Source organism: Cetorhinus maximus, chromosome 8 (genome assembly GCF_964194155.1).
Source record: "Cetorhinus maximus chromosome 8, sCetMax3.hap1.1, whole genome shotgun sequence".
In the NCBI taxonomy this organism is placed as follows: Eukaryota; Metazoa; Chordata; class Chondrichthyes; order Lamniformes; family Cetorhinidae; genus Cetorhinus; species Cetorhinus maximus.
The window spans coordinates 104,871,700-104,897,381 of record NC_135886.1 but is presented as its reverse complement, the minus strand read 5'-3'; the positions used below and the strand labels follow the sequence as shown (position 1 = coordinate 104,897,381).

Sequence of the window (25,682 nt, the reverse complement as noted above, 5' to 3'; positions counted from 1 at the left end):
ATCCTTCCTAAAATGTGGCGACCAGAACTGCACGCAGTACTCCAGCTGTGGCCTCACCAAGGTTCTGTACAACTCCAACATGACCTCACTACTTTTGTAATCTATGTCTCGATTGATAAAAGCAAGTCCCATATGCCTTTTTCACCACCCTGCTAACATGCCCCTCTGCCTTCAGAGATCTATGGACACACACACCAAGGTCTCTTTGTTCCTCAGACTTCCTAGTGTCATACCGTTCATTGAATACTTCCTTGTCAAATTACTCCTTCCAAAGTGTATCACCTCACACTTTTCAGGGTTAAATTCCATCTGCCACTTATCTGCCCATTTGACTATCCCCTCTATATCTTCCTGTAGCCCAAGACACGCAACCTCACTGTTAACCACCTGGCCAATCTTTGCGTCATCCACAGACTTACTAATCCTACCCCTCACATAGTCATCTATGTCGTTTATATAAATGACAAATAATAGGGGACCGAGCACAGATCCTTGTGGTACGCCACTGGACACTGGCTTCCAGTCACTAAAGCAGCCTTCTGTCATCACCCTCTGTCTCCTACAATACAATTTTGAATCCACCTTATCAAATTACCCTGTACCCCATGTGCATTTGCCTTCTTTATAAGTCTCCCATGTGGGACCTTGTCAAAGGCTTTGCTGAAATCCATTTAAACTACATCAACTGCACTACCCTCATCTACACACCTGGTCACCTCCTCAAAAAATTCAATCAAATTTGTTAGGCATGACCTCCCTCTGACAAAGCCATGCTGACTATCCCTGATCAAACCTTGCCTCTCAAAGTGGAGATAGATTCTCTCCTTCAGAATTTTCTCCAATAGTTTCCCGACCACTGACGTGAGACTCACTAGCCTAAAGTTCCCTGGTTTCTCTCTACAGCCCTTCTTAAATAGTGGAACCACATTAGCTGTTCTCCAGTCCTCTGGCACCTCCCCCGTGGCCAGAGAGGAATTAAAAATTTGGGTCAGAACCCCTGTGATCTCTTCCCTTGCCTCCATCTGCAGTCTGGGACACAAATCATCCGGACCTGGACATTTGTCCACTTTTAAGCACGTCAACACCTTGTCACTCCCAATATCAAAAACAAAAACAGAAATACCTGGAAAAACTCAGCAGGTCTGGCAGCATCGGCGGAGAAGAACAAAGTTGACGTTTCGAGTCCTCATGACCCTTCAACAGAACTTTCTCATATCCCCTCTTTGTTCTCCTAATTGCATTCTTAAGCTCCACCCTGCACTTTCTGTGCTCCACTAATGCCTCTGCTGATTTGCTTCCCTTGTACCTGCTAAAAGCCTCTCTTTTCCTTTGCATCGTATCCTGAATATCTCTGGTCTGCTGAAGGGTCATGAGGACTCGAAACGTCAACTTTGTTCTTCTCCACCGATGCTGCCAGACCTGCTGAGTTTTTCCAGGTATTTCTGTTTTTGTTTTGGATTTCCAGCATCCGCAGTTTTTTGTTTTTGTTTTTACACTCCCGATATCAATTTGCTCAAGAACCTCGCAGTCTTTCTCCCCGAGTTTGATACCTTCATCCTCATTCTCTTGGGTGAAGACGGATGTGAAGTATTCGTTCAACACTCTACCAAAGTCCTCTGGCTCCACCCATAGAGCCCTACTCTTTCTCTGATTATCCTCTTCCCATTGATATACTTAGAGAATATCTTGGGATTTTCCCTGCTTTTACCAGCCAGGGCTTTCTCATATCCCCTCTTTGCTCTCCTAATTGCTTTCTTAAGCTCCACCCTGCACTTTCTGTGCTCCACTAATGCCTCCGCTGATTTGCTTCCCTTGTACCTGCTAAAAGCCTCTCTTTTCCTTCGCATCATATCCTGAATATCCCTGGTCATCTATGGTTCTCTGGGCTTGTTACTCCTTCCTATCACCCTAGAGGGAACATGTTGAGCTTGTACCCTCCCCATTTCCTTTTTGAACACCCCCCATTGCTCTTCTGTAGATTTCTCCACAAGTAGCTGTTTCCAGTCTACCTTGGCCAGATCCTGCCTTATTTTACTAAAATCCACTCTCCCCCAATCCAAAACATTTTTTTGCAACTTGTCTATTTATTTTTCCATAACAAGCTTAAATTGTACCATGCTGTGGTCGCTATCACTAAAATGGCCCCCCACCACCACCTCAGCCACCTGTCCGGCTTCATTCCCCAGAATTAGGTCCAGCACTGTGCCTTCCCTTGTTGGATCCTCTACATATTGACATAAAAAGTTCTCCTGTACACATTTCAAGAAATCCACTCCATCCAAGCCCTTAACACGATGTCTATCCCAATTAATGTTGGGAAAGTTGAAATCACCAAATACAATTACCCTATTGTTATTGTTTTTGTACACCTCCGCAAATTGTGCACATATTTACTCCTCAATTTCCCACTGACTATCTGGGGTCTATAATAAACACCTAACAATGTGACTGCCCCTTTTTTATTCCTAAGCTCTACCCACAAAGCTTCATTTGATGCTCCCTCCAAGATATCATCTCTCCTCACTGCAGTAACTGACTCCTTAACTAATAATGCAATGCCTCCTCCTCTTTTACCCCCTCCTCTGTCTTGCCTGAAGATTCTATATCCCAGCATGTTGAGCTGCCAATCCTGCCCCTCCCTCAACCATGTCTCAGTGATGGCTACTATATCACAATTCCACGTGTCAATCCTCACCTTTAACTCATCCTTTTTATCTGTAATACTCCTGGCAAACAATTCTGTTTGAATTGACAAAAGTAAGCTGAAAATCTTAATTGTGATTGGTCATTTTAAAACTCCTGAAAGAGGAAACAATGGGTGGAATTGTCTCATGCTTGCAGTCAGTGTGGTAGCGGAAGGGAAAAGGAAAGTTTACCCGCTGGCTGCAATGGCAGTTTTGCACACCACATCGCCCTAATCCTATCTCATTAATGATGCATTCCCTACAAACATGCTGTACCACTGGCAGGTGGCCTCTGATTCACCGCCACGCTGTCTCCTCACAGCTTCCTCATGCTGGGCACCATATTTAAAGTGCCCCCGCGTGCACACCTCTTAGTGCTTCCAGCCCAGGACTGCCGCACAGAAGCCATGACCCCAAAAGACAAGAATGCTGCAGGCCCCTAGTTCAGCAACGACGCATCACTGGAATGCCTTTTGGATGCCATGGAGGCCTGCCCAGATGTCCTCTGCCCCTGCTCTGGCTGCAGGATGGACAGCAACATCACTAATCTGACTTGGGAGGCGCTAGCAGTGGTGGTCAGCACCAATGCCCTGCAAAAGAGGACAGCCAACCAGTGCCACAAGAGGATGAATGATTTCCTCAGTTCCACCAGGGCAAGTCAATCTTCTCGACACTCTCAATTCACACACTCACAAACCCATCACACATCCACAGGGATCTCACTCACTGCCAGTTTAAGGGACATCACCATTCACTATCTTGCAAAGGCAAGATAGGGAACATCAGGAAGGAATGGTCGCTTCATTTCTCGGATTGCAAGGCATGATGGAGGAGTCCTTCCGCCTTCACTCTGAGGTGATAGCGCCGGCAGGCCAACGCACCGAAATCAACACTGATAGGATGGTGGGCACCATTGAGACCTTGTCCAGGACATTGTTCCTCCAGTACTGCACGGGCTCAAGTCCATTGCTGATGCCATAGTTGGCACCCAACAGTGCGTACGCAAGAGGGGTTCTGGGCAGCTCAATCTCACTCCAGCTTCCCCTTCTCCTCAAGGAGTCAGCCAAGGCCTTTGGGCACCCATAGCGAGGAGGATCAGCAAGTTCACACACCCAGTCCATCCATCCAGGTGACTCCGATAGTGTCTGGCCCATCTGACTCCCCTCTTCCTGTGACCTCAGCAGCTCCAGCCCCACAAGCTGAGGGTGCCACTGCCACACAGCAGGACCCCAAAAGCAGGCCGGGGCCCTCCAAGTCTTCGCCCTTTAGAGGACGTCCACCAAAGTTATCACAGACAGACCGTCACAGTCAGCAGGCTGCCTTCACCTCCACTGTGGATGTCCGGGGAGCACCAAGATATTGTGGCAGGGTTAGGAAAGTTAAGAAGATGTAGTTGCACAGCCTGGGCATGGGTGTTAATCACTTGTACATAACGGTCACTATTGTCAATAAATACCCAAAAAAGGCTCCTTACCTATGGCTCTTTGTTCTGATGAGCAGTGTTCGTGTCACTCAGATGTGAAACCTTGGTCCCTGCACAAGATAAAGGCAGGTGTGTCAGTCCAGGGCCTCTTCCCTGTGCTTTGTACAACCTTCCCAGCACACTGATGGTGCACCTTCACTGTCACTGGACACATCAATCATGTCTGCACCTCGATAGGGCTTATTATTGCTGCCAGAATGTCCTGGGCTGGTGGCACAGAGTTCTGTCAATCTCTCCATGTGCTTTCAGCACTTTAAGGTGCAGGTAGCCCCCATCTCTTCAGCAGGGCGCAAGCAGGGTGCCATCAGCCAGACAGGAGTCAGACATTCACATAAGCCGTGTGAGGATCAATGGAGTGTTCCCACTGTTCGTTGTCATCACCCTCCTGAATATCAGCACTATGTGCATCCGTTGCATCTCCATGACAGGAGCCTTATCACACAGGGCATGTGCGCTGCCATCAGCCAGACTGGAGCAAAGCATTCACGGATAAAATGTGAGGATCTATGGGGTCACCTCAGTGCATATCATCCTTCATGAATCTAGCAGCTATGAGGGCCTCCAAAGTGTGCCTGCCTTGTCTGGCTTCCTCATCATCATCCTCGCCTTCGAGGGCATCTTCACCCTCATCCCTGTTGACATCCTTCTCATCAGAGGAGATTTCCAGCTCCTCCAATCCTCGTCAGCCAGCTCCTCTCCTCGTTGCAGTGTCAGATTTTAAAGGGTGCAGCGGGCGACAACGATGCATGACACCCTCTGCGGACTGTATTGCAGGGCTCCATCAGATCGGTCCAGGCACCAGAACCGCATCTTCAATATTCAAATGGTTTGCTCCACCAAGTTCCGAGCTGCAGCACGAGCCTCATGATAGCGTCGCTCTGCTACAGTCTGAGGCCGCCGCACGGGTGTCATCAGCCACGGCCTCTGCGGGTAGCCCTTGTCCCCAAGGAGCCATCCTGCAGCCTCTGTGGATCCTGGAAGATGTCAGGGATCTGAGACCTACTGAGAATGTAGGAGTCATAGTCACTCCCTAGAAACCGTGCGCAGACCTGCAGGATGCATTTGTGGTGTTCGCACACCAGCTGAACATTCAGTGAGTGGAAGCCCTTGCGGTTGAAATTGTTGACTGCTTGTTGCCATGGAGATCTGAGCACCACGTGCAGTAGTTGATGGCACCCTGCACCTGTGGGAATCCCGAGATCTGGGCAAATCCAATTGGTCTTGCATCCTGGCTTTCCTGATCCCGGGCGAAATGCACAAAGTCGTGTGCCTTCTCGAAGATGGCGTCTGTGACCTCATGGATGCATTTGTGGGTGGAGGCTTGTGATATCCCACAGAGGTCACCTGTGAAGCTCTGAAAGGAGCCACTGTCTCCAAAATTGAGCACCGTGGTCACTTTCACGGCCATTGGTGGTGGATGCCCTCCATGTCCCCTTGGTGCCAAATCCTGCAGCAGGGGCAAATGTGACTGACCAGTCCCCCGGATATATGCAGTCTTCAGCAACACTGGTTCTCAGTCATCTTCAGGAATGACAAGCACGTTCTATAGACACTGGGCCTAGCTGGGTGCTGACCAGGAACAGCTCGCTGTGGCTCTTCAGTGGCATGCGCGGAGCCCCAGCCGCCCCCCTGAGGGTGCTGCTCCTCCCTCTGCGTAGCCAGGCACCTCCGTCGCTCTCTTCTCTTTCGTCTTTGTTCTTTGTAAGCATGAGGCATACAGCTAGTCCACCAGGCTCCATGTTCCTGATGTACTCCTCCTGCAGGATGAAAGAGAGAGACGTTTGGGCTAGCTTGGGTGTACTAAGAATCGCTGTTGGTTAATTCTGAAGGCCCCTTCATGCATCACGGAGAGTGCTGGCACCACTTGCATGGCCAGCGTTTAGTGCGCTGCACGGCTGCCCAAAACCCCACCCCACTCCACCTAACCGATTGGCAGCAGCTTCGCCCATTGGACTGCATGCTGTGCTCTCAGCACAGGCACAGGCATTTTCCTAACCCGTGCTGCAAAGCTGCACTGTTAGCTTAAACCATGGGGGAGACTGGTCCAAATGATGCTGACATTACAAGGGGCTGTGAGCGCCTCCACCAGTGACTGCTCCATGACCAGCTTTAACAAGGAGATTGTACAACTTGCCCAGTTGTCCAGCTGTTCTGCAGCCCACTGAAATGCTCATTGGTTTCCAGTCTGTGCCCAAGGGGTGAAAAGCCCTGGAGCACTTGGTGGCACTTTGATGCCTCTTCGGTGCTTGAGTGGGCAGAGAAACTAGAGGCCCGACTCCGAGCATGTCAATGTCGCTGTGTCCGAACTGTCTCAGCTGCGGAGCACTGGTCACTTTATACAAGGTTTCCCTAATGCATGGCTGCTTCCCTCCCCCAACCCCACATGTGCTTGTGCACTACCTTCAACTGCAGTGCAGCCCATGCCCCCCAACTTGGCTGAACCGCAGTGCAGCCCTTGACCCAGCACCACACTGTCAGCCAGCCCGAAAAATGTGACTTGCCTGTGCCCTCACCTGATTGCGGGGCACCTCAATCTTGAAGTCCAACTGGCGGCCTTTGTAAGTGCTGCGCAACGTTACTGTGCGCTCACCTCCGAGTTCCCCTCAAAGTGCAGCTCGCCAGGTGCACGCCGACACGCTCGGATGGTCCAGCATGGGGGGAGTGATTCCGGTGAGCTGGGTTATAGTGATATGCAGATGTATTATAATGAAGTTCCCGACATGCAGCTGAGGCAAATGTGGCTAACCATTGATGGGCAGAGTGGACAATTGCAACTGCTTTCATGATGCCATGAAACCACTTTTTGGCCTTCCTGCCATATTGTCCGCTCACACCACCAAGCATGCCCACTGCCAACGAGAGCGGCAATTCTGCCTTTTGATTTTAGAAAAACCTCTCATAATTCCAAATGGAACTGTGGCTGATGTCTGTCATTATTATACAGACCAAGGCTGCGATCATCAGATCATAAGAAGTAGGAGCAGGAGTAGTCAATTCGGCCCACTGAGCCTAATCCACCATTTAATAAGATCATGGCCAACCTGACTTTGGCCTTAACTCTACTTTCCTGCCTGCCCATTAGTCTTGACTCCCTTGTGGATCATAACTCTGTCCAGCTCAGCCTTGAATATATTTAATGTCCCAGCCTCCACTGATCTCTGTGAAAGAGAAGTCAAAGGTGAATGACCCTCTAAGAAAAAAATCCTCCTCATCTCAATCTTCAATGGGAGTCCCATTGGGTGGAACTTTAGGTCGCCCGCCAATGTGTTTGACAGTGGAGTGATCTTGTGAAATGCAATGCATGGCCTGCCAACCATCAACCTGCCGAATTGTCTCCCATTTTATGGGTGGGGGTGTTGGTGAAGGTGGTGGTAACCACTTAACTGCCTCATTCCACCCCCGCACTGCTATTTTACTCACAGAAGTGAGAGGCCCATGCCAAGCAGGTAGCTCAGCGGCTTTAGCTGAGTGGACTGATATCAGGCAAGGGGGAGGGTGGGTTACATCCTTTTGGAGTCCTTTGTCCCCATCGGAGGCATCCCCCTTTAACCTCCCCTCCAGCCTCTCAAACTGAGTCCCCCCAACCCCCTCACTCCCCTCACTGAGGCCTGCCAGCCAGGTCCTGCTGATACCCAGGACTTAGCTCAGTCCGGCCTCCACTAGCTCCTCTTATTTGAGGACTGCCCGTTGTCTCAGCAGTGGCCATTGCTCGAACCTGGTGCTGCTGGAACTGGATCTGATTGGCCAGCAGCTCTCGAAAGCGGGATTTCCTCCACAGGTAAGTGTCCCCTTTAGGCAATTAACAACCTGCTGAACATTAAAAAAGCTGCAGAGAAGCCAGGTGGGAATGAGGCTCCTCAGGTGGCGGGGTGGGAAATCCCACCATCCATAAAATCCTCCCCATTGTTTTTAAACTCTTAGTGCCTCCTAGTTTTAGATTCCCCCATGACAGGAAATATCCTCTCAGCATCGACCCTGTCAAGTCCCCTCAGGATCTTAATTGTGTCAATAAGATCCAAATACACTACATCTACGCTTTATCCACCCTGCTTGTTACATCCTCAAAGGACTCTAATACATATGTCAAGCACCATTTTCCTTTCACAAAACCATCTTGATGCTGCCTGATTGTATTATGATTTTCCAAATGTCCTGGTCCTACCTTCTTAATAGAATTAAGCATTTTCCCAATGGCAGATGTTAGGCTAACTGGCCTATAGTTTCCTGCTTCATGTCTCCCTCCTTTCTTTCTAAAACCAATGGATCAGCTATCACACTAGCCACGTCTTTCAGGACCTTAGGGTGAAGTCCATCCGGACTTGGGGATTTGTCAGTCCACAGCCCCAACAATTTGCTCTATACCGCTTCCCTGGGATTGTAATTTTCCCAAGCTCCTCCCTCCCTTCCATTTCCTGATTTACAGCTATTTCTGGGATGTTACTTGTATCCTCTACAGTAAAGATCAAAACAAAATACCTGTTTAATTCATCTACCACTACCTTTACTTTCCATCATCAATTGCCCAGACTCACTTTCTATAGGACCAACGGCCCCTTTGTTAACTCTTTTCTTATTTAAATATCTATAGAAATTCTTGCTACCTGTCTTTATTTCACCAGCTTGCTTTCCCTTGTACTCTAATTTTTCCCTCCTTATTAATCTTTTTATCGTTATTTGCTGTTCTTTATATTCTTTCCAATCTTCTGACCTGCCCCCGCCCTCGGTCTTTGCGTAAATGTTATATGTTTTTTCTTTAAGTTTGATATTTTCTTAAACTTTTTTAGCTAACCATGGATAGTGGGTCCTCCCCTTGGAATTTTTCTTTCTCATTGCAATGTATCTATTCTGTGTATTCTGGAATATCCCTTTAAAAATCTGGCACTGAACTTCTATTGACATTTCCCTTAACCCCATTTGCCAGTTCACTAGCTAGCTCTGCTTTCATGCCCTCATATTGCCCTTATTTAGAAAGCTACTTTGTGGCCTTTGCAACTTCTGCTTGAGAAGGTTGAGAACAAGCCCTTCCAGAGTGCGGGGCTGTGGAAGTGACTCAATAGTATCATTGGATTAAAACAAAAAGCTAAAAGCTACTGCGGATGCTGGAAATCCAAAACAAAAACAGAATTACCTGGAAAAACTCAGCAGGTCTGGCAGCATCGTTGGAGAAGAAATCAGTTAACGTTTCGAGTCTTCATGACCCTTCGGCAGAACTGAGTATAGTTAGGAGAAAGGTGAAATATAAGCTGGTCTAAGGTGGGGGGGCGGGGGGAGAGAGAAGTTGAGGGTGGGATGATTGTGGAGATAAGCAAGCAGTGATAGGAGCAGATAATCAAAAGATGTCACAGACAAAAGGATCAAAGAGGTGTTGAAGGTGGTGATATTGTCTAAGAAAAGTGCTAATTAAGAATGGAAGACAGGATACTCAAGGTACAGCTCTAGTGGGGGTGGGGTGGAAAGAGTGGACCTCCTCCATCACCCCCTACTCCTCAACCCCCACCTATGGCACCTCCCCATGCCCACGCAGAAGATGCAACACCTGCCCCTTCACTTCCTCTCTCCTCACCGTCCAAGGGCCCAAACACTCCTTTCAAGTGAAGCAGCATTTCACTTGCATTTCCCCTAACTTAGTCTACTGCATTCATTGCTCCCAATGCAGTCTCCTCTACATTGGAGAGACCAAACGCAAACTGGGCGACCGTTTTGCAGAACACATGCGGTCTGTCCGCAAGAAAGACCCAAACCTCCCTGTCGCTTGCCATTTTAACACTCCACCCTGTTCTCTTGCCCACATGTCTGTCCTTGGCTTGCTGCATTGTTCCAGTGAAGCTCAACGCAAACTGGAGGAACAGCACCTCATCTTCCGACTAGGCACTTTACAGCCTTCCGGGCTAAATATTGAATTCAACAACTTTAGATCTTAAACTCCCCCTCCCCCCATCCCCACCCCATTTCTCCCCCCTCCCTTTTTTTTCAATAATTTATATAGATTCTTCTTTTCCCACCTATTTCCATTATTTTTAAATCTAAAACTAAAACTTTGTTAGTCTTTCCACCCCACCCCCACTAGAGCTGTACCTTGAGTATCCTGTCTTCCATTCTTAATTAGCACTTTTCTTAGACAATATCACCACCTTCAACACCTCTTTGATCATTTTGTCTGTGACATCTTTTGATTATCTGCTCCTATCACTGCTTGCTTATCTCCACAATCATCCCAGTATCATTGGATTGTTGGTTTCGGAGATTGCTGAAGTGCTCTGCCCAACCTGTGAGAATTTCATGCCTATTTGTGAGGGACTGATTGCCACCTGCTGAGAGGATAGGTGTCACACCATTGGTTCTTGGAGTAAATCAGTGTAAATCTAAATAAATCAGTGTAAAACCCAGAGTAAGTATAGGACAAACAGTCCAAGTCTGTGTGGATATGGCCATCTCATTCCACTTCTGTAGGGAATCGCGGAGCTGTCCAGGTTATGTAAAACTGGCAACTGGAAGTTTAAAATTCCCGTGCAAGTACCGCACATGTGCGTGCATCGGGACTTCCCCAGGGTCCCAATGCCCATCAGCGGCTTGTGTTGAGATGTTCACTGTTCCTGACACTGGAGTATTCAGTCTGTTGGAAACTATGAGGAGGACTTCAAGATGACACAGAGAGACGGGAATGTATGGAAAAGTGACAGATCAAATTTAATGCAGGGAGGTGTTTAGTGGTACATTTTCATAGAAAGAATGAGGAGAGGCAATATAAAATAAAGGATACAAGTCTGGATGGAGTGCATAAGCAGATGGATCTGGGGGTTTATATAGACAAATCAGTGAAGGCATCAGGGCAGGTTGATAAATAAGTTAAAGAGGCTTATAGGATCCTAGGCTTTATAAATAGAGGAATTGAGTAAAAAGGCAAAGAAGTTATGATAAACATTTATTCAACACATATCGGTCTTAACTTGAGTATTGCATCCAATCTTGGGCACAACACTTTAGGAAGAATGTGAAGGAACTGGAGATGGTGCAGAACAGAATTATGAGAATAATTCCAGGAATGAGAGGCTTCAGTTACCTAGAGAGATTGACAAAGTTGTGACTGTTCTCTTAAGTAGAGAAAGTCTAGAGGATATTTGATAGATTTGTTCAAAGTCATGAGGGGTTTGGACAGAGCAGATGGGGGGGGAACAGTTCCCATTGGTGGAAGAGTTGAGAACCAGAGAACACCAATGTAAAGTGATTGGCAAAATAACAAGAGGTGACATGAGGAAAAATGAGTGGTTATGAAATGCCTGAGTATGAAGTGGATGTAGGTTCAATCGTGGCTTTCAAAAGGGAATTGGATAATTATCTGAAGAAAAATAATTTGCATTTCTATGAGGAAAAGACAGGGAAGTTAGGTGAGTTGCTCTTACAGAGAGATGGAATGGACATGATGGGAAATTCTGTGATATGCATTCTATGAGTTCTATGATTCTAGGTGGTGGTACATTGGTATACAGCTGGGATGCAATGGCTCTGGTAGTTCTGAACATTGACTCTGAACCCCATGAAGTCTGTGCAGCTTAACTCCCATGGAAAGTAAAAGTAGATAAGGGGACCAGTTAACACTTTTTTTCCCTGTGATCCACAAGGATGTTATAACAGGAAGATCCAGGATCATGTGATATCCATAAGTCATGTAGTCCACAGGTTCATCAGCTAAGTCTCGATAAAGGTTTCATTTGGAGTGAATGAATTAAATCTGAGAGACTTCACTAGAAACATATCCTAATCCGTAATGCCTTCTTTAATATCTTGAAAACTTCTGCAATAATTATTATTGAAGGAACTGTTTATACTTCAATACCTTAATTTGTTTTTATGATTATTAGCATTACAGCTGCTATTGAAGAAAATCTCCTAACACACATAGGGTGAACATCAGAGCTAGACCGTGCTGTGAGTGGAGTGTACAGACTGTGCCTTTGTGTTCTGACCCATCTGAAACCTCACCCATGTAATAAAAGGGATCGGACTGATTCAGTCAGAGTGAAACAGTGACCTTGATTATATCACTAGAAATGACAGCATCATTCCCAATGAAATGTCATTCTAAAATACATCCCACATTTTCTAGATCCACTCTGCAATCTCACTCTGGATGATGGATATTTTGAAATCGTTAATACAACATGGCTGCATGTAAACAATGAAACTTGTCCAAATGGATCAGAAATCAACATTCCTCACCAGGGCCCAAGTGAGCAATACTGGGAGTAAGTAAATTACTGCAGATAGCAGCACCGATAACCTGCACAGCTGTACCAGTAGCTTCCTCTCAGGAAGGTTAGTTGGGTGAATGTCCTGTTTAATGAGTGAAAAGCTGTTTGATTTAGATAGAGGTACTATTTACATCATACGCTTGTTACAAAATAACATCACAACTGGAGCCCTTTCATTAGTTAACAGCTCCCTGGTTTCTAACACTGCAGGTTTAATTTAACAATATTTAAACAGTGATACACTTATTGAACATGTTTTAATGTTTTATTGTTCAAAAGATTCACCACTAGAATTCCTAAGCATTGAATGTTTATCTGTGACTGATATCGCTTTGTCTGTGTTTGTATTGTGTTTAACCTATAGGCCTGGGAACTGAATTGAGGGAAACTGTCTGGGAGCAGGTACCATGTTTAACAGTATGAAGGAGCTGGATTCATTGGGACGCACAGTGACTAACCCAGGGAGTTTTAACAGTGCAATGTAAGGCAGTCAATGAAGCACTGTCAGGAACTCCTTCAAATCAAATCAGCTCTCCAGAGAATCTCATCAGCTCTCAATGTTTAAACAAAGCTTTCTATTTAAAAACATCAATAGAAATACAGAGAAAAACCTTAAGGATATCAAATTTCATCTCACTTCTAAAAACCAAAATATGTTTGGTCTTGTTCAAATCCGCGTACATTTCATAGAATGCTTTGTTTCTGATAGTGTCTATGTGTTCTGTTATCATTTTATTCAGTAAAGTGGTTTTACGCCGTACCAGTTCAATCAATGAGCCTGGGGAGATAGTCTGGTATTTAGCCCTCTGTCTGCTTCTGGCCTGGCTGATTGTTGGAGCAGCGTTATCGAAAGGAGTCAAATCTTCAGGAAAGGTAAAACGATAGGTGATGAGTTACAACTAGTGACAAAGTACAGATTTCTGCAACAATAAAACTAGAATTTATAAATGATTAGTGAAGTGGCTGGTTTATTTCACAGGTGATGTTAACAGTGACTCTTTGGCAGTGGGAGATCCATAATTCATGAGCAGTTCAGGCCTGAGTGAGATCTGAAGATCTTTCTCCTGAGTGAAAGAACAGCAGCAATTCCCCCAAACCCCTGAAACGTGTCCCTCATTCTAAGGGATTCAGTCACCGTTACAGGGACTCAGGGTGATTTTCCAATTGTTCTGGAAGGCTGGGCAGGATTGGCTAAGTGATTGAGCAGATTAGGGTCATGATTTTATTTGAGTGAAATGAGATTTATTTGGACAATGAGATTAGCAAAGAAATGTGAGGTATACTTGTGAAATAGAAACACACAAAAAAAAATCTGGAAATACTCAACAGGTTGGCCAGCATCTGTGAAGAGAAACCGAGTTAGCATTTCAAGTTGATGACCTTTCTTCAGAACTAAGAAAGATAGAAATGCAAGGTTTTGTAAACCAGTAAAAGGAATGGCAGTGGGGAAAGGGGGCAGGAAGAACAAAAGGGAAGTTGTGTGAGGTCTGTGATAGGGTACAAGGCAAGAGAGATTAACTAACAAAGGCCTCAACTTCACCTGCTTACCTCAATGAATTCTGAGCTTGGCATGATGCCCAGCTCTTCTCCTATCACCCTTGCCTTCATGCCCACTTCTTTGACCAGGAGTCTTCCTCCCACTTAACTGATCCCTTTGCCCATCCCCAACATTCTCCTTCCACATGAGCCCCTCTCTCTGGACTCTTCCCCTCTCTAGATCTTTTAATTGAGAACTGCCAGTATGACATTGGTCCACTCAATTTCTCTGCTCCTCTCACTCACTCTAACCTGTCTCCCTCTGAACTTGCAACACTCAGTTCTCTCAGGTCCAACCCTGACATCATCATTAAACCTACTGACAAGGGTGGTGCTCTTGTTGTCTCACGTACTGACCTGTAACTAGAAGAGGCTGAAAGCCAACTCAATGATACTTTCTCCTACCTCCCCCTGGACTATGACCCCCACCACTTAACATCAAGCCATTCTGTCCAGGGCCGTCACTGGCCTTAACTCCTCTAGAAATCTTCCCTCTATAGCCTCCAACCTCATAGACCCCAACCTTGTACAACCTGCTTCTACCTCCTTCCCAATAACCATAAACAAGACTGCAATGGTTGACTCATTGTTTCAGTCTGTTCTTGCCCAACTGAAATTATTTCTTCCTCTCTTGTCTCCATTTTTGCTGATCTTGCACTGTGCCTTTCTATCTACATTCATGAGTCTTCCCATGCATGACACTACCTCAACATTTCAGTTTCCTGGCCCGATCTGTTTCCTCTTCATGAACGACTGATCCACCTGGACCTCTATTCCCATTAGGATGGTCCCAGAGCTCTCCAATTCTTTGTTGAATGGAGTCCCAGCCAGTCCTGAGTTAGATGGATTTTGACAGCCAACAGAGTTAAGGGTTATGGACGGCAGACAGGAAGGAGGAGTTGAGACCACAATCAGTCATGATCTTTTTGAATGGCGGAGCAGGCTTGAAGGGTCGAACGGCCTACTTCGGAACCATTACAGAGATGTGGCTACAAGGAAGTCAAAGCTGGGAACTAAATATTAAAGGACAGGCAGGAAGGAAAGGGTGGTGTGGTAGCTTTGTTAGTATAAGTTGGAATAAGTATGATAGCAAGAAATGACCTTGGGTCGGAAGATATGGAATCCATATGGGTGGTGCTAAGAAATTAAAAGGGGAAGAAGACACTGTTGGGAGAAGTCTATAGGGCCCTTAACAGTAGCTATGCTATAGGACAGAGAACAAATAAGGAGGTAATGAGGGCATGAAAAAAAGGCAGCACATTAATCATGGGTGACTTTAATCTTCATGTAGATTAGGAAAATCAAATTGGCAGAGGTAGCCCAGAGCAAGAATTCATAGAGTGTATTCGGGACAGTTTCCTAGAACAATATGTTGTGAATCCAACCAGGGATCAGGCTATTTTGGATCTGGTAATGTGTAATGAAGCAGGTTTAATAAATGATCTCAAGAGTAAAAGATTCTATTCCAGGAAACAGTGACCATAACATGGTAGAATTTAGCATTCAGTTTGAGACTGAGAAACTTGGTTCAGAAACAACTGTACTAAACTTAAATAAGGGTAATTACAAAGGTATGAAGGCAGAGTTGGCTGGAGTGGACTGGGAAAGGAGTTTAGCAGATGATTAGTGGCAGACATTTAAGAAAATAGTTCATGGCTCACAACAAAGATATATCCCAGTGAGGAAGAAGGATTCTATGAAGGGGGTAAACTAGCCATGGTTAACCAAGGAAGTTAAGGATAGTTTCAAATTGAAAGGAAAAAACATACAATGTGGCAAAGATTAGTGGTAAGCCAGGGGATTGGGAAAGTTTTAAAAACCAACAAAAGATGACCAAAAAAAAGGGAGAAAATAAACTTTGAGAGTAAACTAGCAAATAAAATAAAAAATGGACAATAAGAGCTTTTTTAAATATATAAAATGGAGTGGGTGAGGGAAGTGGCCATGCATTCGGGAAACCTGTAGAAAGTGACCATTTCTCTGCAACTGAGACAGTTCAGGCATAGCCACATTAATATGATTGGGTTGGGCTCCTAGCTTATCTGCCCACTCAAGCAAGGCAGAGGCATCAAAGTGTCACCAAGTTCTCCAGAGAACCAGTGCCACCAAAGACTGTGCATGTCTAGGGAACTGGACACTCACATCTGCCAGCTACTGCAGGATTTGGCACCACAGGGACATGGAGGGCATCCACTGCCAGTGACTGTGAAAGTGACCACAACTGTCAATTTCTATTCCAGTGGCTCCTTTCAGGGCCCCACAGATGACCTCTGTGGGATCTCTCAAGCCTCAACCCACAAATGCATCCATGAGATCACGGATGCCATTTTTGAGAGGCCACTCAACTTAGTGCATTTTGCCTGGGGCCAGGACAGCCAGGATGCGAGAGCAATTGGATACGCCCAGATCTCGGGTTACAGGTGCAAGGTACGATTGACTGCACTCATGTAGCACTCAGATCTCCGTTGCGACACACGGTCAAAGACATCACCCACAAGGGCTTCCATTCGCTGAATGTGCAGCTGGTGTGTGACCACCAGAAACGCATCCTGCAGTTCTGTGCACAGTTTTCAGGGAGTGTGCACGACTCCGACATCCTCAGTCGGTCACAGATCCCTGAAGTCTTCCAGGGTCCACAGAGGCTGCAGGGATGGCTCCTTGGAGACAAGAGCTACCCACAGAGGCCATGGCTGATGACACCCATGCGGCGGCCTCAGGCTGCAGCAGAGCGATGCTATAATGCGTCTCATGCATCAGCTCGAAACTTGGTGGAGCAGACTATCGGGGTGCTGAAGATGCAGTTCCGGTGCCTGGACCGGTCTGGTGGAGCCCTGCAATACAGTCCACAGAGGGTGTCACGCATCGTCACGCTGCGCCCTTTACAACCTAGCACGGCAACGGGGTGAGGAGCTGGCTGAGGAGGAGATGGAGGAGTTGCATGCCTCCTGCGATGAAGAGGACGCTGACGGGGATGAGGGTGAGGGGGTCCTTGGAGGTGACGATGACGGGGATGAGGCTTTCACACTGGCTGGATGAGGCAGGCGTGCAATGGAGATCTGAGAGCCACATGAGTGCAGTGAATTGCACCTTGCACCTGTGGGAAACCCGAGATCTGGCCGCGCTCAGGAAGTCCTCATAGCTGCTAGATTTGTGGATGATGATGATGATATGCAGTGAGGTGACCCCATAGTTCATCACATCGCATCTGTGAACGTTTGACTCCAGTCTGGCTTATGGCAGCGCACATACCCTCTGTGAGAATGCTCCTGTCATGGAGACGCAGTGAAGGACCTAATGGTCGCTCAGTGCAGGGGGTTGGTGATGACAGGCAGTGAAGATACTCCATAGATCTTCACATAGCCTCTGAGAATATCTGACTCCTGTCTGACCAAGGGAAGCTCGCTTGTGCTCCATGATCAGGGCCATTTCATAGAGATGCAGCCATGAAACCTCAGAAGCCTCTGATGCTTTATCCACCTCCAGCACCTCAGCCCTTCAGGAGCTGGAGGACAGCGTCACTGGTCACAGATGCTGAAGAGATGGGGGCGATCCCTTCCATAAAGGTGCTCAGAGCACACTGAGAGAATGAGAGAACTCTGTGGCACCTGCCCACTACATTCTGGCAGCAATGACCAGCAGCGCCAAGGTGCAGGCATCAGTAATGTTTCGAGGGAGCATGAGGCTGGACCATCACTGTGGCCTGAAAACTGCACAGAGCACAGGGAAGAGGCCCTGGACTGAGACGCTCACCTTTCAGAAAGGTTTCACATCTGAGTGACACGAACACTGCTCATCAGAACAAGGAGCCACAGGCAGGAGACATTGTTGGGAGTTTATTGACAATAGTGAAGAGTACATACACTTCATGGGGAGGTGCTGGCATAGTGGTATTGTTGCTGGTCCAGAGGCCCAGAGTAATGCTCTGGGGACTTGGGTTTAAATCCAGCCACAGCAGTTAGTGGAATTTGAATTCAACAACAACTGATTGTTGTAAAAACCCATCTGATTCATTAATGTCCTTTAGAGAAGGACATCAGCTGGCCTACATGTGACTCCAGAACCACAGCAATGTGGTTGACTCTTTTTTAGTTTTTAGTTTATTTGGTTGACTCAAAAAAGTTAATTCTCCCCCACCACCACTCCATCTTCCTCCCTGCAAGGGGAGGTGTCACCGGGGTGGGGCGGACGGTGCCACAAGAAGGCGTGGGGGAAACCCACCACCTGGGTATGGCCCCAGACCCTTGAAAACGCCCAAAATCACCCTGAAAACCAGGCCCCTGAGGAGACCGTCACAGGGGAGCAAAAATTATCTGGCCCCGGCATTGTGTCAGCACGTGCTCCTGGGCACGTGTGCGCCTTAGCGCCATATACTGGGCCAGGTATCGTACCCTCGCGGGCTCCCGGGTCTGGCGACGGTGAGGTGAGTGACACCGAGCCGGTGGACTTATTGAAGGGGGCGGACTCGCCCAAACCCCTTGGAGGGGGAGGACATTCCGGCTGAGGTTGGATGTGTCCCCTCCACCCCACAAGTCCTCGCTCTGCCCTCTGGGGGGAGACCAAACCCCTGTTACCTCACTGCAGTCCCCTGAGGGGCCCCCTCAGGTGTCGGTGAGGGTACCACCCTAGCGGTGGTGCCTCACCCCGACCCACCTTGTACCCTCAAAATGTCATCTGGCCCGCCAGGGGACTGCAGCAGCCCCTTCACGGCCCCAACGACTGGGTTATTGGGTAGCGGTAGTGAGGAGGGCCTCCCCGCTCCGTCTCGGCATTTGATTCCAGGTGCTACTGTTCTGGGCCCGGAAATCTTTCCGGATTTGCCTGGCGACCGAGTGGCTGAGGTGGAGCGGGTCTCTGAGCCGCTGCCACCCTCTGACCCGGAAACCCGAGATGAGACCAGAGAGGACCTCTCTGGCCTTGATCCTGGGGGTGGGATCGAGACAGGGGTAGAGCCAGCTGGCGGCTCCGAACCAGCCCTGCACTCATTGAGGGGGAGGGGGAGGAAGCCAGAGGCAACGACCCGGAGGAGGATGGGATGTCGATAGCGAGCACCACCGACGACCTAGAGTCTTTGGAGCCAGGTGAGGTGATGGGGGCTTCAGTGCCCGCTGTCGACTCCCCCCTCATTCCCATTGGGGAACTCCGAGATTTTCTGGCGAGTAATCGCAGTCACCGAGACATGGTCCAGTTGGCCATGGACCGGTGGCATTATTTTCCGCAGGTGTTCTGGTCCACCCATGAGGCCCTAAAGGCCCCCGAGTTGGACAGGAACACCTGGCGGAGGGTCCATACGTTTCTCGCTGGGCTCCTGAAGGAGAGGAAGACTTAGAAAAGTCCTCTCCTTTTATTTCAGGAGATGGTAGCACACACTCCTGACAATGAAGACTACCATAGGCAGCCTCAACATCCGCGGCAGCAGGGATGCACAGCGCAGGTTCCAGAAGTTCTCGGTCCTCCAGGACTGGAAGTATGCGGTGTGCTTCCTGCAGGAAACCCAGACCGTTCCGGGAGACAAAGCTACGTGGCTCCTGGAGTGGCGAGGGGGGGTCTACATGAGTTACCCAGTCTCCAATTCTGGCGGGGTGACTATCTTATTGGCCTCACATTTTCAGCCGGAGATCTTGGGGGTCAAGGAGCCGGTGCCAGGCCGGTTGCTGCACCTCACTGTGCGCCTGGGGGGCGCGGCGCTTCACTGTGTGAATGTGTACGCTCCCCTGGGTGCGCAACAGCAAGCGAGCTTCTTTGAGGAAGTGTCCACTCATCTGGGCTCCATCGAGGCGGGCGAGTGCATCGTCCTCAGGGGGATTTCAACTGTACCCTCGAGGCCCGGGACCGTCACGGTGCCCAGCACTGCACGCTAGGTGTGAGTAAGTTACAGGATCTGGTCAGGTCCATCGGCTTGGGAAATCTCCATCCTGACTTCATCGTTTTCACTTTCATGTCACCTGGAGTCGGAGCGTCCAGACTCGACTGTGTTTATGTTTCGAGGGCGTACGTGTCCTGTGTTCCGTCGGCTTCTGTGCGGTGGCTGCCATGCACGGACCACCGTCTGATGTGGGCGGAGCTCGCCTCGTTCTGCGCTCGGACAAGGTCTGCGTACTGGCACTTTAACAACCTGCTGCTGGAGGACAAGCGGTTCTTGGACTCGTTCCGTCATTTCTGGGCTGGTTGGAGAAGGAAGCGAGGAGGCTTCCCCTCCTCGAGGCTCTGGTGGGACGTGGGCAAGACTCACGTCTGTGTTTTCTGTCAGGAGTATGTGAGGGGATCGACAAAGAGGCGGAAATCCAGGGTTGAGGAGTTGGAAAAGGAGGCACTCGACCTGGAGGCACGTCTCCGCCAGCCCGATGCGGACCCGGCCCTGCGGTCGGTGTACGAAGAGAAGAAGGGCGCGCTGCGGGACCTGCAACTCATCGGGTCCCGGGGCGCGTACGTGAGATCGTGGGTCAGGTTCCGTCAAGGACCTGGACCACGGCTCCCCCTTCTTCTACTCGCTGGAAAAAAGGCACGGGGTCCGTCAGCAGCTCCTTACGCTGCTGGCCGACGATGGATCCCTTGTCTCGGATCCGGAGGGCATCAGGGCCATCGCCTGAGACAATTACACTGCCCTGTTCTCTCCGGATCCGTCCAGCGAGGATGCTTGCAGAGTTTTGTGGGAGGACCTGCCGCAGGTCGACTCGGAGGGTGCCAGAAAGCTTGACTCCCCTATAAGTCTGGGGGAGCTGACCGGCGCCCTCGACAGCCTCTCTAGGGGCAAGTCCCTGGGACTAGACGGGCTGACCGTGGAGTTCTTCAGGGTGTTCTGGGACGTCCTGGGGAGTGACTTTGCGGGGGTCCTGGGGGAGAGTATTGCTACCGGGGAGATGCCCCTTTCGTGGCACAGGGCGGTCATTGGCCTGCTGCCGAAGAAGGGGGATCTTTGCCTTCTTAAAAACTGGCGCCCGGTCTCCCTCCTCAGCACGGATTATAAAATCTTCGCCAGAGCCATGGCTTCTCGCCTTGGCACCGTCCTGGACCACATGATCCACCCTGACCAGTCCTACACCGTCCCGGGCAGTACCATCTTTGACAATATCCATCTGGCCATCTGGTCCAGGACGTGATCCATTTTGCCCAGAGGTGTTCAAGAGGGTGGATCACGAATATTTATTCGGGACTCAGCGCATATTCAGGTTCGGGACACATTTCGTCGCCCAGATCCGACTTCTGTACACCACCGCAGAGTGTCTAGTTAAGGTTAACAGGTCCCTGATGGCGCCCCTTCGCTTTGGGAGAGGGGTGCTTCAGGGCTGCCCCTTGTCTGGCCAGTTGTATTCTATCTGTGTGGAGCCTTTCCTGCGCCTCTTGCGGAGGAGGTTTTCGGGATCTGTGTGGGCTGGGCATCAGGGTGGTCCTTTTGGCTTACGCCCCTGATGTGCTCCTCATGTTCGCTGACCTGGCTGACCTGCGGAGGATGCACGAGTGCCAGGAGGTCTACTCTGCTGCTTCCTCTGCCAGGATCAACTGGGGCAAGTCTTCTGGACTCCTGGTTGGTCCATGGCAGGTGGATCCTCTACCTGAGGAGCTCAGACCTTTCACCTGGAGCAGGACCAGCCTCCTCAACCTGGGTGTCCACCTCTGCCCTGCTGAGGAATCCTGGACAATGAACTGGCAGGAGCTGGAGACCAAAGTCACCACTCGCCTGTGGCACTGGACAGGACTGCTCTGAGTGCTGTCTTACCGGGGTCGAGTTCTGGTTATAGACCAGCTGATTGCCACAGTGTTGTGGTATCGGCTGGTCACTTTGACCCCTCCCCCGGACTTTGTCACGAAAACCCAGAGAATGCTCGTCGACTTCTTCTGGGACAAAAGACTGCACTGGGTCGCTGCTGAGGTTCTGAGTCTCCCGCTTAGGGAGGGCAGTCAGGCACTAGTGTGCCTACGCACCCAGGTGGCGACTTTCCATCTTCAGACCCTGCAGCGATACCTTTACGTTTAGCCCCTTCTGAGATGGTGTGCCCCGGCGACGTATTTCTTCCGCCAGGTGCACGGCCTGAATTATGTCACGCAGCTCCTGTTTATGGGGCAGAGGGGCCTCGGTGGCTCTTTGCAGGCATTGCCTGTCTTTTACCAAGACCTGATCAAAGTCTGGAACATGGTTGCCTTGCGACCCAGCCCTTGCCCGTCAGGAGTAGCGGCTATCATCAGAGAGCTGCTGCTCAGGAATCCACCCCTCCGCCCTTTTCAGTGGCTGGCAGAGAGGAGGGCTGTGCTGCCGGGGTGACCAGGATCAGGGATGTGCTGAGTGGCGGAGGAGTGGGCTGGGTGCTTCCACAGGAGTTCGTGCATCGCGTGTCCGTGGATGTCCAGCTCGCGGCCAATGCCATTCAAGACCTCAGGACGGTCGTGCTCGGCCCTGATGTCATACTGCACCTCGAGGTGGCCCAGGTGTGTGGTGGTCTTCCGTCTGAGCGTACCCCTGTTCGGACAGAATTCCACATTGACCCCAAGCCCCGAACCCTCCCTCGGGAGCCGGTGCCCCGCAATCTGAACCGCCTCGGGGAAATGCCCTCCGTGTACTTTAGCACGGTGTGGAGGGGTTACCTGTATGGGCTGACGCTGCACGCCCTTCACTGTCTTGCCCTCGCCCACCGCCCGGACATGCCCTGGCATGCCTTGTTGCCATCCGGTGGTGGAGGTCCCCAGTGGGGGCCCTCTATGGGGGTGTCCTCCCACTTTCCATTGGGGACCTAGGGTGTAGGATGCAGCAGTCCCTTACAACCGTAGGATGTGTCGGTTCACGGACTCCCAAGATACCTGCGTCTTTTGCAGCCTTGTGGAGTCCCTGGGCCATGTTTACATAGGGGTTTATAGGCTGCACCCCCTTTTCACTTATTTAAAAAACATTTTATTGATGATTTGTTTGCACTTCAGCCCCACGCTCCTGATCTATGGGTACCCGGTGCAGAGGGGGGTCGGGAGGGAGGAGGACCCCCTCGTGAACCTGTTCCTGGGCCTGGCCAAGTTGGCCATTAACGGGTCCAGGAAGCGGGCGATCGAGGGGATTTTCCAACCCGACTGTCTGCCCCTCTTCTGCGGCTACGTTTGCAGCCGGGTGTCCCTGGAGAGGGAGCACACGGTGTCTGCCGGCACCCTCAAGACCTTCCATGCCCGATGGGCACCGCGGGGACTGGGGTATTTTATTGATCCCTTTAATCGCATTTTAGTTTAATGCTTGCAAGTTTCCTTTAAATTTTGCCTTTGTTTTTGCAGTTTCCCTAATTTAGGGGCTGCTTTTTCTTTGTCCCTCATTTCGTTAATTTACTTTATTTGGTTGACTCAAAAGAGTTAATTCTCCTTAACTGTCCCAACCCTGCCATTATGTCTTGGTGCTCCCCGGACATCCACAGCGGAGTTGGAGGCAGCCTGTTGACTGTGACGCCCTGTCTGTGATGAATTTGGCAGGCATCCTTTGGTCGGCCAAGACCTGGAGGGCCCAGGCCTGCTTTCAGGGTCCTGCTGTGTGGCAGTGGCACCCTTCTCGGCCTGTGAAGCAGGAGCTGCTGACATCACAGGAAGAGGGGATTTGCTTTGGCCAGACACTCCCAGGGTCACCTGGATGGATTATCCCGGAGTGTGCACCTGCTGATCCTCCTCCCTATGGGTTCCCAGGGGCCCCAGGCTGACACCTTGAGGAGCCGGGGCAGCTGGAGTGAAATCCAGATGCCTGGTACCCACTTGCGTGCACAATGTTGGAGGCCAACTTTGGCATCAGCAATGGAGTTGAGCCCACGCAGCAGTGCAGGAGCGAAGCCCTGGACCAAGGTCTCCATGGCAGATGCCACCTTGCCAGTGTTGACCTCAGTGTGTTGGCATGTCAGTGCTATCACCTCAGACTGAAGGCAGATGGACACCTCCAGCGGACATCCCTTCCTAATGTTCCCGAGCTTACCCTTACAGCTCTGGCAATTGTAGCATGACTGAGTCCAGAGGCTTATCATCTGACTCGGACTCAACACATTCCTGGCCCCCAGCAGTCCTTCCAGTGCCAGACACCAGGGAAGTCCCTGCCTCCGCCTGCTGTGGATCAGACAGTGCGATGTGCTCACCAGATTGTGATCCCAAGGCTACTCTAAAGCTCGGTCCCACCGAGGTGTGTGTCTCTGCACTGGCGGAGGGTGTGGGTGAGCGCTGTGATGGGACTTCATGGAGGGTGCCTCCAGATTCCTCTTCAGAGATTTCTTCGGGGCTTGATTGAAGGCCTTGTGTCATGGACTCTTGTTGGTTGTTTCCCAGATGTGCCTATGAATACAAGAGGAGGTCATTAAAGCATGGCAGCGGCCTGTGAAAGAGGACATATCACTCACGGCATGGTTGTCTGATAGATTTTACACTGCTGGACCCTCACTTGGTAGAGCAGCGCCAACCTCACCATCAGCGCAGGACCGGTCCTGGTCATCGCCGGCCAGCTGGATGGCTCTGTTTTCAAAGTCGGTGAGGGCCTTGACTTCGGGCATTCTCCCACCAGTCTGCGATCTCTCTCTCTTGTTGTGTGCCAGTTTGTCCAGCATGGATAGAGATGGGGAAGGAGTAAGCAAGACACCTGCCGGGCCAGATGATAAGTATGCCTGCCCTGTGTGGGTGGTGAGTGGTCCCATGGACAGGATAAGGGCAATGAATGTGTGTGTGAGAGAGCGAATGGTGATGTCCCTTGAACTGGCAGTGAGTGAGGGTCCTGTGGATGTGTGATGGGTTTATGAGTGTGTGAATTGAGAGTGATGAAAAGAGTGACTTACCCTGGTGGAACGGAGGTCATTATTCCTCTTGCGGCACTGGGTGGCTGTCCTCTTCTCAAGTGCATTGGTGCTGACTACCGCTGCCACCACCTCCCATGTCGATTGGTCACGTTGTTTCCCATCCTGCGGCCAGGGCGGGGGTACAGGATATCCTGGCAGGTCTCCACAGCATCCAGCAGTCGCTCAAGGGACCCATCATTAAACCGGGAAGCTGCAGTTTTCTTGCGTTTGAGGGCCATGTCTCCCGAGCAGCAGTGGTGAGCTGGAAGCAATGAGCACTGTGCTTGTGGCTGGACTTTAAACATGGCGCTTGGCATGATGCAGCGGCGGGGTGATGATGGGCGGGTGAATTAGGAGCCCGCCTGCCATGGAAACGGCGTGTTTCCTGGGAGTGCATAACTAATGAGGTGGGCTCGGGATGATACGGCATGAAAACCCGCCATCGCTGTCAGCGGGCAGCATGCCATTTTGCCTGCCAGTTATTGCACTTAGTGCAAATTTGGGAAAATTCCACCCACCATTTCTAAACTTCACCTGGCTAGTTGACAAATTTCACCCCTCCTTTGAAAACAATCTAGTTTGGTTTATTTCAAAATGCAAATGTTCCCTTGATGCCGATGTTTCTAAACTTCCCCATGTTTACCTAATTAACATTTCAAACCTAACCCCTCTACTTAGATTAAAGCACCCACTGCTAGCTGCCTATAATTCAATTAAATCTCACACACAAACATACAGACACCTATTGACACATAAACACTTCCCACTATTACTCTATTTTACAATAAATTCCACTAACATTATGAAAATTATTATATCTTCTTGACAATACATACACAGGTCTACAAATTATTACTATGATGACTTCTAAATCCCCTAATAAAGCTAACTCCCAGTTACACTTTCATTAAGACAACGGTAAGACACATAGATTTTAAAAAATCCAGGCAAAGAAACATGA

General features: G+C 49.6%; 2 protein-coding genes across 8 annotated transcripts in view; one reads left to right on the top strand and one right to left on the bottom strand.

The window, feature by feature from the left end:
- LOC144683856 (sodium- and chloride-dependent neutral and basic amino acid transporter B(0+)-like) overlaps positions 1-25,682 on the top strand; it is a 435,158-nt gene that overhangs the window by 1,636 nt on the left and 407,840 nt on the right. The window contains exons 2-3 of the mRNA XM_078547362.1: positions 12,272-12,410; positions 13,157-13,289. Of these exons, the coding sequence (XP_078403488.1) occupies positions 12,272-12,410; positions 13,157-13,289 (272 nt within the window). The remainder of the gene's footprint in view (positions 1-12,271; positions 12,411-13,156; positions 13,290-25,682) is intronic.
- LOC144683854 (sodium- and chloride-dependent neutral and basic amino acid transporter B(0+)-like) overlaps positions 1-25,682 on the bottom strand; it is a 453,756-nt gene that overhangs the window by 161,935 nt on the left and 266,139 nt on the right. The window lies entirely within an intron of this gene.